The sequence below is a fragment of the Schistocerca gregaria genome, chromosome 2 (assembly GCF_023897955.1).
Source record: "Schistocerca gregaria isolate iqSchGreg1 chromosome 2, iqSchGreg1.2, whole genome shotgun sequence".
NCBI lineage: Eukaryota > Metazoa > Arthropoda > Insecta > Orthoptera > Acrididae > Schistocerca > Schistocerca gregaria.
The window spans coordinates 807,572,539-807,586,678 of record NC_064921.1 but is presented as its reverse complement, the minus strand read 5'-3'; the positions used below and the strand labels follow the sequence as shown (position 1 = coordinate 807,586,678).

General features: G+C 38.4%; 1 protein-coding gene across 1 annotated transcript in view; it reads left to right on the top strand.

The window, feature by feature from the left end:
- The window catches only part of LOC126335095 (uncharacterized), a 499,726-nt gene extending 488,094 nt beyond the window's left edge, over positions 1-11,632 (top strand). Inside the window, exon 5 of the mRNA XM_049998005.1 lies at positions 11,299-11,632. Coding sequence (XP_049853962.1) covers positions 11,299-11,488 — 190 coding nt within the window. The 3' untranslated portion in view covers positions 11,489-11,632. The remainder of the gene's footprint in view (positions 1-11,298) is intronic.
- Positions 11,633-14,140: the final 2,508 nt, after the last annotated feature.

The window sequence follows — 14,140 nt, the reverse complement described above, 5'->3', positions numbered from 1 at the left end:
GTAACAATATTACGAAAAGGGAAGTTGCCATTCACCATTAGCAAAAATGCTGAGTCGCAGATAAGCACGACAAAAAGACTGTCACAAATAACGCTTTTGGCCAGTAAGGTGAGTGGCAACTTTCCTTTTCATAATATTGTTTAAAAATACTGTCATGCAAATGGACATTTACCATAAAGATAGCTTTGAGATGTACATTTCTCTACACGGCGCTACATTCTTGCTCCTCAATTTTCGAGAATAAATATTCTACATATCATCTCAGGAACATCAGGCCAGAAAATTATACCTTGAGACAACTTAGTGTGTGTATGTGCTTCAAATGCCTTCTTTTTTTTATATATCAACATTAAAGTTGTTCACATTCCAGTGTGGAAGGAATAGACATGAAAGAAGTTTATTAGTGTATTTATCATTCTTTAAGTATCCAAGAAAACAGTATGGAATTTGATGTTGGAAAGGCTGGTTTATGAACTTCTCCAATCTTAGTTTTCTTTCATTTATCAAGAAAAACTAGAGGCAACAACAATTTTGGCACTTTCACTAATGAGTTAAGTCTGGGCAGCAAATATTTAATTATTTATACCTCACACACAACTTGTTTTGCACTTATTAGCATCATACCTGATGGTAAAACAGTTTCAACATGTCAAATGCAAATTATTTAAGAAGAATGGAAAAATTGGTGGAAGCTGAACTCAGCAAAGATCAATTTAGGTTCTGGAGAAATGCAGGAACCTGTGATGCAATACTCATCCTACACATATCTTGAAAAATAGGTTGAAGAAAGGCGAACTTACACTCATAGCCTCAGAGAAAGCTTTTGATAATGTTGACTGAAATAATTCTTGGACATTCTGAACGTAGCAGGGTAAAATACAGGGAGTGAAAGGACAGTAGCTGAGGAGCAAGTGAAACAGGGTTGTAGACTATGCCCCATGTTAATCAGTCTGTATATTGAGCAAGCAGTAAAGGAAACCAAGGAAAAATTTGCAAAGGCAATTGAAGTTGAGATAGAAGAAATAAAAACTTAGAGGTTTGTTGATGACTCTGTAATTCTGCCAGACACAGCAAAAGACTTAAAAGAGAATTTGAATGGAAAGGATTGTGTCTTGAAAAGAGAGTATACGATAAACATTACACAAGCAAAAGGAGGGTAATGGAATGTAGTCAAATTAAGGAATGTCCTCAAATTAAATCAGGCAATGCTGAAGGAATTAAATTAGGAAGTGAAACACTAAAAGTAATTATAAGTTTTGCTATTTGGGCAGCAAAATAACTGAGGATGGTTTAAGTAGATGTTATAAAAATGGATGTATATACTAGGGATGGGAAAAACTGACTAGTTAAAAATGATACCAGTATTTCAGTTCCGAATGACCAGTATTTTTCAATACTTTTTAGTCTCAGTTATAACAAGTTTTTTTTTCATTTTTTACTGATAATCGGGTATAAAACCAGCAAATCTATTTGCCATAGTAACAGTGGTAAAATTTTTGGTTTTTAAATAAAACTTATTTTTAGAAATGAGTTGAGCTTTCTCATGGAATTTATATTACTTTGAAATATTGGACTAGTGCAGAAATTGAGAAATGCTATTAGCACTATTTTAATAACAATGCCTACACATGACATAAGAATTGGTGCAACACTGCAGTGACAATAATGTATGTGTTGGCGTGTGGCGTGGCCTATCAGACGGTGTGCGTGAACATGCAGTGTGCAAGACTTGCTCCCCAACTGACTGGGCAAGATGCTCCAGTGGTTAGCACACTGTACGCTCATTTGGGAGGGCAACAATTCCAATCTGCATCCAGCCATCCAGATTTAGGTTTCCCATAATTTCCCTAAATTTCATCAGGTGTTCCTTTGAAATTCGATTTCCTTCACCATCCTTGAAACATTGAGAGCTTCTCACCATCTCTGATTACCTAAATGTCAACAGGACGTCAAAACTTGATCTTTCTTCCTTTCTTTTCCCCCCACCTGGTCTATGACCTCTGACATTAGTTGCATTGCAGAACGATACCACCCCTTGTTTGCAAGTATTTTAGAAAGTGCAGTAGCAGTGAAGTACAATGTTACATTTGCTCTCAAAGATTAAAGATAGGAGGAGCACAACAAACTTGCGACATCATATAACGAGAAAATGTCCACAATGTCCCACAGAAGAGAAGGTAAATTTAATTGATGTATGAGGGTGTGCTGAAAAGTGATGCCTCTGAATCTTTTATGTGAAAACTTTGAAGTTTTTAAATACAACAAAACATCATTACTATTCAGCATCTTTATTCTTCATGTCTACATGTTTATTTCTCAACATAGTCACCCTGGAGACAAACACATTTCTCCCAACCACAGACCAGTTTGTCGATGCTGTCACTGTAGAATATTTGACTTTGTTGATGGAGCCACATCCTCACCTCTGCTTGCACCACTCCATCACTATCAAAGTGAAGTCCTTGAATTAGTTCTTTGAGTACTGGGAACAGATGAAAGTCAGATGGGGCCAAGTCAGGACTGTACATTATGGAGAGTGCTTGATGACAGTGAATCTAGGGTCCTGGATTGTTCCAGATGGTGCAGTGCTAATGTGCAGTCTAGCATTGTCATGCTGAAGAATAGGGTGCTTCATGTGTGGACAAACTTTTAGAAATCGAAACTCGATTACAGCGGCTGTTCCTCATGCATCGAGATAGTTACATTACACATCACCCTGTTACATGCTACAATTCAGAGCTCTCTAATAGCAGAGGGCTGCAATTATCTAGATATGAAGAATAATGATGTACAATGTTAATGATGCTTGTTTTATATAAAAAGTTTTAACATTTTCACATAAAAAATTTGGAGGCATTACTTTTTATCACATCCTCCTAGCTATAATTTTATTGACGTGCTATAAGCTCGAGACAATAACTCAACTCATAATTTTTTGGTTGCTTTAGGGTGAAAAACTGATACCATCCTGAAGACACAGAGAAGACATCAGCTTGTGAACTTTCTCTCTCAATATTGTCACGCCCATCTCCTACACCATCACAGTCCTTCATGGGGACAATGAGACTGATGTACGCCACAGCCTAAACCCCATGTTGACTGTGATCTAGTGTACCTTCACCTTCATAATAATGTTCCAACCTAGTATGAAGCCCGCATTTATTGCTGGAAGTAAAAACAATTTTTTTTTAAATTGTTTGTTTCAGAAACTGGCTATTTTGAGTGGCTTCAATAGACAGGTTAACTGCAGACAAAAAAATTGGTTGTTTCAGTGATAATGGCAATCCCTAGAATATATAAGTGTATGTTTCACATCTCCTAAACCAAAGGGGCCGATTTCAACCAAACTTGGTACACGTATCCCTTACTGCTAGGCAAAAATCACTGTTGGCATAAGAACCACCTACCTACTAGCTCTATTCACAAAAACTTTCACAGACAGTATCCACATATGCCACAAAATGAACCTATAAAATTATATCATGATATCACACATAATTCAGGATATATGATATCATTAATACTGAGATGTGTGAAAAAATGTAGTATCATGCATGAAGTTTTAATACATTTATTCTTTACTACTAGGACACTCATACGGTCAAGTCAACTTAAGGAAATCCCTGATACCCTTTTGGCAGCTTTCAAATGTTAAGTGCAAACGGCTGTAGGCAAAAACAATAGCTGCCTACAGAGTTATGAAGAGGTGTTGTCATAGAGACACTTACAACATCAAATTGTAAATACATGAAGCAGCTGTGCCCAGCACACATAAATTCTCACACAATTTCTAAGGTGTTTCTACAAATACATGGAAATTAAATTGTTTAGGTATTATACTACAAACCCAGTTATTTTTGTTTGTTTTAGTTTCTAATAGAAAATTGGCAAAATTAATAGCCAGGCAATGCTGGGTTTGTCAGCTAGTAGGATGTAAAATGCAGACAGGAAATAGCAAAAACGCATATCTGAAAAGAGGAATTTCTTAACTTCTAACACAAATTTAACTGTTATGATGCCTTTCTGAAACCTGCATGGTTTAGCAGGCTGCTTCTGGAATTTGGGAGAGCAGACTAGCTTCAGACACACAACTGGCAAACATTTCGGAAACTTTCACGCACGTTCACATGGTATAATACTAGACACAGACAGATGGGACATATAACATCTGTCCCATAGTGGGACGGGAAGGGGAGGGGTTCATGAACAGGCATCTGGCCACCCTCTACCACTAACATTGTCAAATCAATAAATTAACATACTGACCCCATTGAGACTGGTATAAAAGCCACAAACAAGGAGCATAAGGAGTATGAGAAGAAGAAGAAGAAGAAGAAGAAGAAGATAAAAAATGAAGAAAAGGAACTCTGTCTTTACAGGGTCATCCATTCAGAAACATCCCAATGAACTCAAATATTTTTAATACTACAGTATACAAATAAATAAATTAATTTACACATCATGTTTTGCAAATCCCATCACTAACAAAAATCATTAAGGATTTGGGGCAGTCAAAATACATCAATTGGCAGAAGTAGCCACTGCACACTACTACTGTAAAGCATACTGAAAACCAGTTGTGATGTATTGTGATTGTGTATTTCACATTCATTCCAAATTCACTATTGTCATTGACCACAAATACCATTATGGACTAAATTCCTTACCATTTAAGTGTAAGGAATGCAAGGGCACTGAAGAAGTTAATGCAAGCAGTCAGGTTATCAGCTTTAAATGCTTCATTCCACATCATTATGATTTATAATGAAAAATTGTCTATGGAACACGCAACTAACAAACATTGATACTGAACAATGGAAAATCCACGATGGAATAATGAAAATTTTATAAAAAGGATACTTGCCATATAATGGAGATGCTGAGTCGCAAATAGGCACAAAACTGTCAAACAAGTAAGTTTTCAGCCAAAAAGGCATTCATCAGTGACTGTGGTCGCGTGTGTGTGTGTGTGTGGTGGGGGGGGGGGGGGGGGTGTCTATTTCCAATGAAGGCCTTTTTGACTGATAGCTGACATGTTTAACAGTTTTTTTTGTTTTGCCTACCTGTGACTCAGCATCTCTGCTAGTGTTGTTATTGTATATTTCTGTAGGCTACATACTTGTTCAACCCTTAGTGATTCAACCAATGTAGTCTGGGGACATCATTCTGTGGGAGAAATCACATATGGGGTTCCCCATTGTTCAGTCGTATGTCTGCTACTGTGCCTCATATACGAATGTGTAAACAACCTTCCATCTAAAATACAGCAAGCAGAATTAATTCTTTTTTCAGATGACATTAGTATTGTAATCAGTCGTAGCATACATACAGCAACAGAAGAAACAGTAAACAAGGTACTTAAAAGTATTATTGACTAGTTTTTTTGCAATTGGTCTCACCCTCAGTTTTAAAAAGACACAACATACAGTATTCAGTTCTGTACATCTAGAGGTACTACATTAATGCTAAGAGTAACACACGAGGAGGAAATAACAAATATCTCTAGTACCTGTAAGACATTTTTGTTGGCTGGAAAGTGAATAATATGAGTTTTTGTAAAATCAAAGAGCTGAGCTGTTGCTTGTGAACCAGGTGTAAGCCCATATTGCACTTCTCCATGCTGCCTCTGCTACGAATGTGTTTGGATCCCTTATCATTGTATTTGTTTCATAATTCTCTAATGTCTTAGTAAGTCATTTAAGTAGGTCCAGAAGAAGAGTAGGATTCTAAAGTATATAAATATGACAGCTCTAATTAGGATTATGAACTGGAATCCCATAAAGTCAGCAGAACAGGGAAGGCAGCATCTGAATTAATTACTGACATTCTGAATGAATGAAATCTTTCCTTCTTGCTCTCAAAAAGCTACCTTATATTTTAGGACAGCTGTGTATGTAAACTATGAGGTGTAGACTGAAGGGATTGCAAGACTGAAGGATGCGATAGAAAGACTGTTCTGAGAAAACAGTGGTGGAGAATGGTGGAATAAAAATGGCATGGCCACTGGAGCTGTTGTTGAATAACTATACTCCATTCATCATAAGAATAAACCTCATGTAAACATTACACAGTGTATTTTTCCTCATTTGCTGGATGCTCACTGGATTTCTTTCCACATGGAGCAGAAGCGAAGATGTCTCGAGTACAGTCAAGTATGATGATGAGGATACATTCTATGCTGTACGTTACATGCCCATCACCTCATAGATAATATGGAGCAACAGCATTACTGCCGCATGTAACTTGGACAGCACTGGCCAGGGAAGTGATCCAACTAACCTGCAGTGATGTGAACAGCTGTAGTAGAGACGTAAAAAGAGACGAGTAGAGAACCATGTAGCTTTGAATGTCATTTAATTTTTAAACAGAACAAAATGGAACAGAATGGTAAAACTCAGGCGATATGCTTCTTAGGCAATTGGATGGAAAACATGAGATGCTCTCGATCTTAGTTAACATAGTACTGTAATTAAAAACAAGATTCATGAAAATTCCTGACTTTAACACGGGTAATTTTTCTACTCGAGTCATGTGCGGCGTAAAAGCGCACTGATGCGATTTTGCCACCACTGAAGGTATTGCAGTAAGTTGTCTGGTAATTATGAACTCCTCCCATAGCAGACTCTGAGGAATACATTTCAGTACCGGTATATTGATAACAAGGCGATCAGCAACAGAATCTCAAGCCACCAAAAAAGCCATGTTTCCTCCTCCTCTTTTATGATGTGTTTTTCTGCATTTCACCATCGTTCACAAGTGACGTCTCTCAAAGATTTGTGCATAAGTTCCAGTATGTTTGGCAGCTTAAATGTCTTGTCCTTTCTCGCAACAAAGCCCTTAACTTTGCTCCAAATCAGTTCTATTGGGTTCAAATTCCAGTGTTAAGGGGATAACTGTAAAAATGCAGCATTTGTATAGTGTGCCCGATGCCATGAAATTGTTCCTCATGTTTCTATGATGCTTATCACTCTGGCTCGTGAGAGAGCACATCTGTCCTACAAAACAATGGCCATATTGAAACAAAGAGTATTCGACATTTCATTTTTTCCTGCTGCTCACCAGCACACACTATTTCAATCAATGCCACTACCAATTATGCCACACGAATAATTACATTACTCACCTTTATGTTTACTACATAGTGTTTCTCGAAAAATGTCAAAGCTGATTTTTCTCTGTAATCTTGTGAAATACATTAAGAACATCTTGTTTCTAGCCATTAATGGTGTTCCATGCACTTTTCACTATGAAGCATGAAGCAGTGTCATCCATTTTCACTGTAAGTATGAACAGTGAGATAATCAGAGCACAAGTAGCACTTACAGAGCCTGTGACTGTACACAATTTTTGAAATAAAAATTATGTAGCTAAAGTATGATTAAGAAAAATGTTGATGACTGTTAATACACCAGAATATCTTAAAAGTTTAATTTACAGAGACATACTAATAAGATATCTAGTACATAGGTTAGACCTACTTCCAAGAGCGGAACACCACCAATGTTCAAGAGCTATTGCTACTGACCAATCATCGTGTTTGTGTTTGTTTGCATCAGGTTTATTCTTATGATGAATGAAGTTTAGTTTGCAGTGTGTTCAGCATCCAGATAGTCACCCCTGCAATTAGCCACAGTTTGACAGTCGCCATTTAGGCCAGTAGACATCTGTACATTGTGATAACTCTTCCAATAGTGTTCTCTGTCTACTTAATTTTTATGTCAAAAGTAAAAGTCACTTCAGAAACTACAAAATTAGACATCTCTACTCTCTCTGACACCCCCACCCCTTTAGTTTATGTCCACCCCTGCCTTCATTACAGATGGGTTCTTTTTAATCTGGGTGGGGGTCTGAGTTATCTGCTCCTCCTTTCTAATCTTTCCCAACCTATCCCTCTCTTCTGCTGGAGGAAGGAACTATTAGTTCCAAAAGCTAAGGTAGTGTCTTGTACTTTTATATGTGTCTGTTGGCAGTACACAGGCTTTTACCACTTGAAAGCACATACTGGCAGGCAAACTGACTCTTAGTATGTTATTTATTACTTCTGCCAACATTTTCCTTCATCACATTATTTGCTTTCAGATTTTGTTTTTGTTTCAAGATTAGCATAATGGCACTTTGATTTTCTTGATTGCTACTATTTTCTTAGCTTTAAGAATTAAATTTGAGCTGCTGTCCATATGTAGTTTTAGTTGTCTCTTGTGTGAGGTGCACACACACACTGAAATAACAACAATATTATTGAAAGAATTGACTGCAACTCACCTTATATAGGAGACACTGAGTTGCAGACAGACACAAGAAAAATACTGTTAATAGATTTAAGCTTTCAACCAAAAAGGCTTCTTCTGAAATAGAAAACACACACACACACACACACACACACACACACACACACACACACACACACACACACACAAAATGACCACTGTAACTGGATGCTGTAGTCTAACTGTGCTGTAACTGTGCACTATGGGAACAGCAAGCTGGTGGTGGGGGTAATGAGGAGGAGTGGGGTGGGTAAGGGAGGATAGTAGGGTGGGTTGGGGGACAGTGAAGTGCTGCTTGTGGGAGCATGCACAGGCATGGTGGGGACAGAGTATGGTTAATGTGCAGCTATCAAGAAGGGGAGGGGAGATGCCAACGATGTTCCTGTGCCTTGATCCAATCTCTAAAATGAGTTTCCTCCAGGCCTGCAAAATAGTTGTCAACTCCAGCTATCAATTCTTCATTTGCAGTGAATCTTCAACCACCAAGAAAAATTTTCAGTTCTGGGAAAAGATGGAAGTCTGATGAAGCTATATCAGGTGAATAAGGTTGATGTGGCAACAATTCATATCTTACTTCATATAATTTTGCCATAGCAACGACACATGTGCGGGAGTACGTCATAAGTCGTGGTACCCATCTTGCAGATAATTTTCTCATTTCTAATTCTTCTGTCAAAATGTGATATACCCTTTCAGATGACATCTGGCAAGTGTGAGCAACTTCATGCACTTTTGATTAGCGACCCTCCACGACCATTTTGTGCACTTTGCAATGATTTCTGGAGTAGTGACACATCTTAACCGACCACTGTGTGGATCATCATCGATGCTCTCCCAACCAAATTTAAATTCATTTGTCCACTTGATAACAGTTGAATTATGAAAGAGCAGTCATCCAGTGTATTCTGGAAATCAGCATGAATGTCCTTTGCTTTCATACCTTTCTTTATGAAGTACTTAATGACTGCTATAATCTCAATTTTTACCATCTTTGCAAATCACTATGCGGGAACAACAACAGAGTCACGTCACTGCCACAGATCGCTTCCAAGAGCACTGACGTGACACGTGTTTACAGACCACAGCCCGATGAATATCACGTGAACAACTCATTGCACTAGCACTGACCTCTCATGGTGATTCCGAGAACTTTACAAACCACCCTCATACAATGTAGGGAGTGTTCCAACCTACGCAACTGAGAAAAACTAGTGTTGGTAGGAGGGATACCGACAGTGCAGGCTGTGAAGCAGTTGTTGAAGTAAAATACACTGTTGAGCAGCATGTTCAGCAACTGGGTGGTTGAGCTGTCTCTTGACCACAGTATTGGCAGTGACCATTCATGCAGGCAGACAGATTGTCAGTCATCATGCCCATATAGAAAGCAGCACAGTGATTGCAGCTTAATCTGTAGATCACGGACTAATTTTCCAGATGGGATAGGAGATGCTCATGATCTGACAGAAGTGGTGGGAGGATGTACAGACAGCTGTATACTCCTGTGGGAGGGGTGGGAAGCATAGTGAGGAGGATGTTCCTCGTTTCAAGGCATGGGGAGAGGTAGTCAAAACCCTTGCAGAGTACGTGATTCAGTTGCTCCAGTCCTGGGCGGCACTGAACACGAGCAGAATGCTACTTTGTGGTCAGGCAGTGGATATGTGGGAGGTGGTAAGTGACTGGAGAGATAAGGCATGACAGATCTGCTTCTGTATACAGTTGGGTGAGTAATTTCTGTCTGTGAAAGCTTCAGTGACATCCTTGGTATATTTGGAGAGGGACTGATCATCATTGCAGATGCAACGACAATGGGTGGCTATGCTCATTCTAAAATGGGTGGCAGATATTGAAGTAGAGGTACTGCTAAAGGTTGGTAGGTTTGATATGGACAGAGGTACTGATGTAGTCACCCTTGAGGTGGAGGTCAACTTTGAGGAAAGTGCCTTGTTGGGTTGAAGAGGATCAGTCGAAGTGAATGGGAGAAGGTTCTGGAGGAGTGTGGATAGTGTTGCCCTCACCCTCAGTCCAGATCATGAAGATGTCATCAATGAATCTGGACCAGGTGAGGGGTTTGGGATTCTGGGTGGTTAGGAGTGGTTCCTCTGGATGACCCTTGGATAGATTGACACAGGATGGCGCCATGAATTTTTTGCACCTGATGCCTTCAAAGAAGAAGTAATTACAGCATTGGGGATTTTAGTGTAGTGGGAGGTAGTACCAACCGTGATGAGCAGGGTAATGTGTGGTAAAGGAACAGGAACTGTGGAAAGTCGGTGAAGGAAATTGTTGGTGTCTTTCATATCGGAAGGTAGGTCATGGGTAATAGGCTGAAGGTGCTAGTTCACAAGAGCAGTGGGGCACAGTAACTGGACACAACAGGCATCTGGGTGGTTGGGTTTATAGACTAAAGGAAGGTAGGAGTGTGGGGAGTTGTAGGAGTCAGGAGGTAGACAGACTCAGGGGGTGATTCTGGGGCGGACCTAGAGATTTGAGGAGGAGCTGGAGATCATGTTGGATTTATATCCTTTTCATAATATTGTTATTTTGTCTTGGACACACTCTGAAATACTGTAACATTTGGACAAAATAGGGAGCAGTTTGTTGCCATCAAATGAACTTAGAGAATCTGCAGAACCACATCATATATTATTGTATGGTATGGTATTTTAATCATAATGTGGAAATAACCATAACTGCTGCAACTGTTAAAATTGTTTTAATTTTCTGTTTTAATTTTCTAACACAATCACAACTGTGTTTTCAGATAGCAGGTTCCAAACATCTCCAACAACCATCCTCATATCCGTGTTCTGACCTGGACAATGCATGACACTGCTGTGCAGCACAAAAATGTATGAGGATTCCATTGCAGATGGTTGAAACCCATCGTCTGAAAAAACAATTATGATTGTCAGCAAATAAAAATAATTTTTAAATTTCCTTTTTTGTGTTTGCTTTAAAAGCAAGTGGAAAAACATACATCAATTTGTAGAATATTTTCATGGGTGACACTGGTTCATTTACTCATTTTCAGGTTGGCAAGGTGTACTGCAAACCAGAGGCAGCAGGCACGACAACATTCATTTTCTATTGCCTCCACCGAATCTGATGCCAGCAGTGACGGAGAAGAAAACGAAATTGCTGAAACAGATGACTGGCTTGTACAGGCACTGCAACGAGATGAATATCAGCAAGCTAAAAAGAGTCACAGAACTGAATGTTAGAACAGTTAACAAACACAGGAATTAGATGTCTGTGTTTGTTAGGGAAACTGAGCAGTTCCACCTGTCACTGCTTTTGTTTCGACTGTTATTGATTTCCTAATGAGTTGGATGTAATGGTGAAATAAATATAAACAATACAGATGATATGATTAAAATTTTTCAATATAAATTCAAAGACATTAAAGATACAATACCAAACACAATGCAATTGGATGTTGTTCCATTAGAATGAATGAGGTTTATCATGTGTTCCTTGAGGTTTTACCAGCAGTTAAAATATTCCATTATCTTTTGGACATGAACCCAGGACAGTATTATTTCTACTTCCAATATTTTAGCTGATAATCTTACAGCCATCCATCGTCAAGTTGGATTATTGACAAAGTTACCTCTGACACACATCCATTTACTCCACAGTTTCACAGTATTGCATTAAGTGGTTGAAATACTGCCAGTGATCACCTAATAGATGGCTGTGAGGTTACCAGCCAAAATGATGAAAGAAGATAAAATGCTATCCTGGACTCACACACAATGATGATGATGATGATGATGATGATGATGATTCTGATTGATTGAGATAGAGATAACAATGACCAACAATGGGTAATGGCACAAGAACAAAAGTTTGAAACCAAGAGTGATTTTTTTGTCTGTTAAGTGTGCGTAAGCACCACCCATCATTTAACTAAAACTGAATGATTGCCTTTTGTACTTTATTACTCACTGGAATATTCAGCATATGAAATGGAATTACACACCCAACTACACACCTGAAAATATGATGCCTACGTCTGCTATAAATACTGGAGTAACCGTACGAGGGGGGGGAAAAATAGAGAGGCTTTCGTTAGTTCAACTTGAAATGGGGAAAAGTTATTGTTATTTGTTGTTGGCAGGGTACAAGAGAAACCAAACTTCATTTGTGAAACAGGCTTTGGAAGCTCACCCACCTAAAGCTTAAGTTTTCATTGAAGAATTGAAACATGTTTTGGAATTATTAGGGCTTCAACCATGATAGTACTAGGACAATAATTGTGCCTGGTTGAAACTTCCTGGCAGATTAAAACTGTGTACCCGACCGAGACTCGAACTCGGGACCTTTGCCTTTCACGGGCAAGTGCTCTACCATCTGAGCTACCGAAGCATGACTCACGCCCGGTACTCACAGCTTTACTTCTGCCAGTATCTCGTCTCCTACGTTCCAAACTTTACAGAAGCTCTCCTGCGAACCTAGCAGAACTAGCACTCCTGAAAGGATATAGCGGAGACATGGCTTAGCCACAGCCTGGGGGATGTTTCCAGTCTCGGTCGGACACACTGTTTTTAACTGCCAGGAAGTTTCAATATCAGCGCACACTCCGCTGCAGAGTGAAAATCTCATTCTGTGCCAGGTTGTTTACACACTTACATGAACTTACACTAGTCAATGACTCCCTTCACACTGACAGAAATGGCAGAAATACATTTATGATTCTTGCACAATAACAAACACTATGTTCTATAATTCATTTGGACAAAAGCTCAGTATCAAAGTATAAGCAGAATCATCTGGTTTTTCAGTTATAGCCATGAGAATGATGATAATGTAACTTATGGAAGCATTTGACTGAATACAGAATACCAAAAATATGTAGGTATGGAGTTCCACAGGACAAGATGCTACAAAGACAGAAAAACTGTTATTAATTTACATTCATATTTGTGAACATTGTTCCTAGCCCTGTTTTTAAATTTCTACCTGCACCACTCTGTGACAAAGCAATCTGGGATATTTTTACTTCCCCTCTTGTTTTGCCATCTGCCTCCTTAAAATTCATTTTTTCATGTCTGACTAATTACCGTTAACATGTGTGAGTTTAATATGCATTTTCATAAAAGAGAAAGGTTGTCCCTCAGTTTTAAAAAATATAACATCAGATCCAATTTTGTGCTTCGTTTTATGTATGTAATTTTCTAATTTATTTTGACTATTCCTAGTTATTATCTTTTGTTTTAGGGGCAAAGTCAGTAATTGTTTCGTAACTTAAATTCAATTGTTGACTTAATAACAAATATAAGTTCTGTAGTAATTACAAACATTTGAAGGAACAACTAATAGCATTCTTTAAGTATTTATTTGGCTCTATTCGAAAAATGTTAGCGAAGCCAGCCCTTAATTAATTCCAAAGTAATTACCAGTTTTGTCAAAAGTATTGTTCGCATAACTATATCTGTTAATTTCATCACTTAAACAAATAATTCAGCTTAACCCTTGTAGTACAAGAAACTGTTGAAAAAAGAAAAAAAAAACCTTCGCTTCCCCCTTAATCTTTGCTTTGCTTTTTTCTCCTTCCTCACCATTTCTTTATTTCTGGCAATGCATTGTAAGCAAACTGGAACCTGAATCTTATGTGATAATTCACTGTTATTTCTAAATACTTTTCTTCAGTTTGTTACTCCCCAATCCCCCCACTTCAAAGTGTTAAAACATATTTTTTTAAAGTCCCCATGCTTACTTTCGTCCCGTCTTACATTCTAATTTGTTGTTTCTCCTACAGACATGTCTTTTTAAAAGTGGTGTAATTAAGAGTTTTATTGGATTGTCAAGCACAATCATGCTGTTCTTGTTTTGGCAGCTGACTGACAGTACTAAATGATGTCAAAATACAC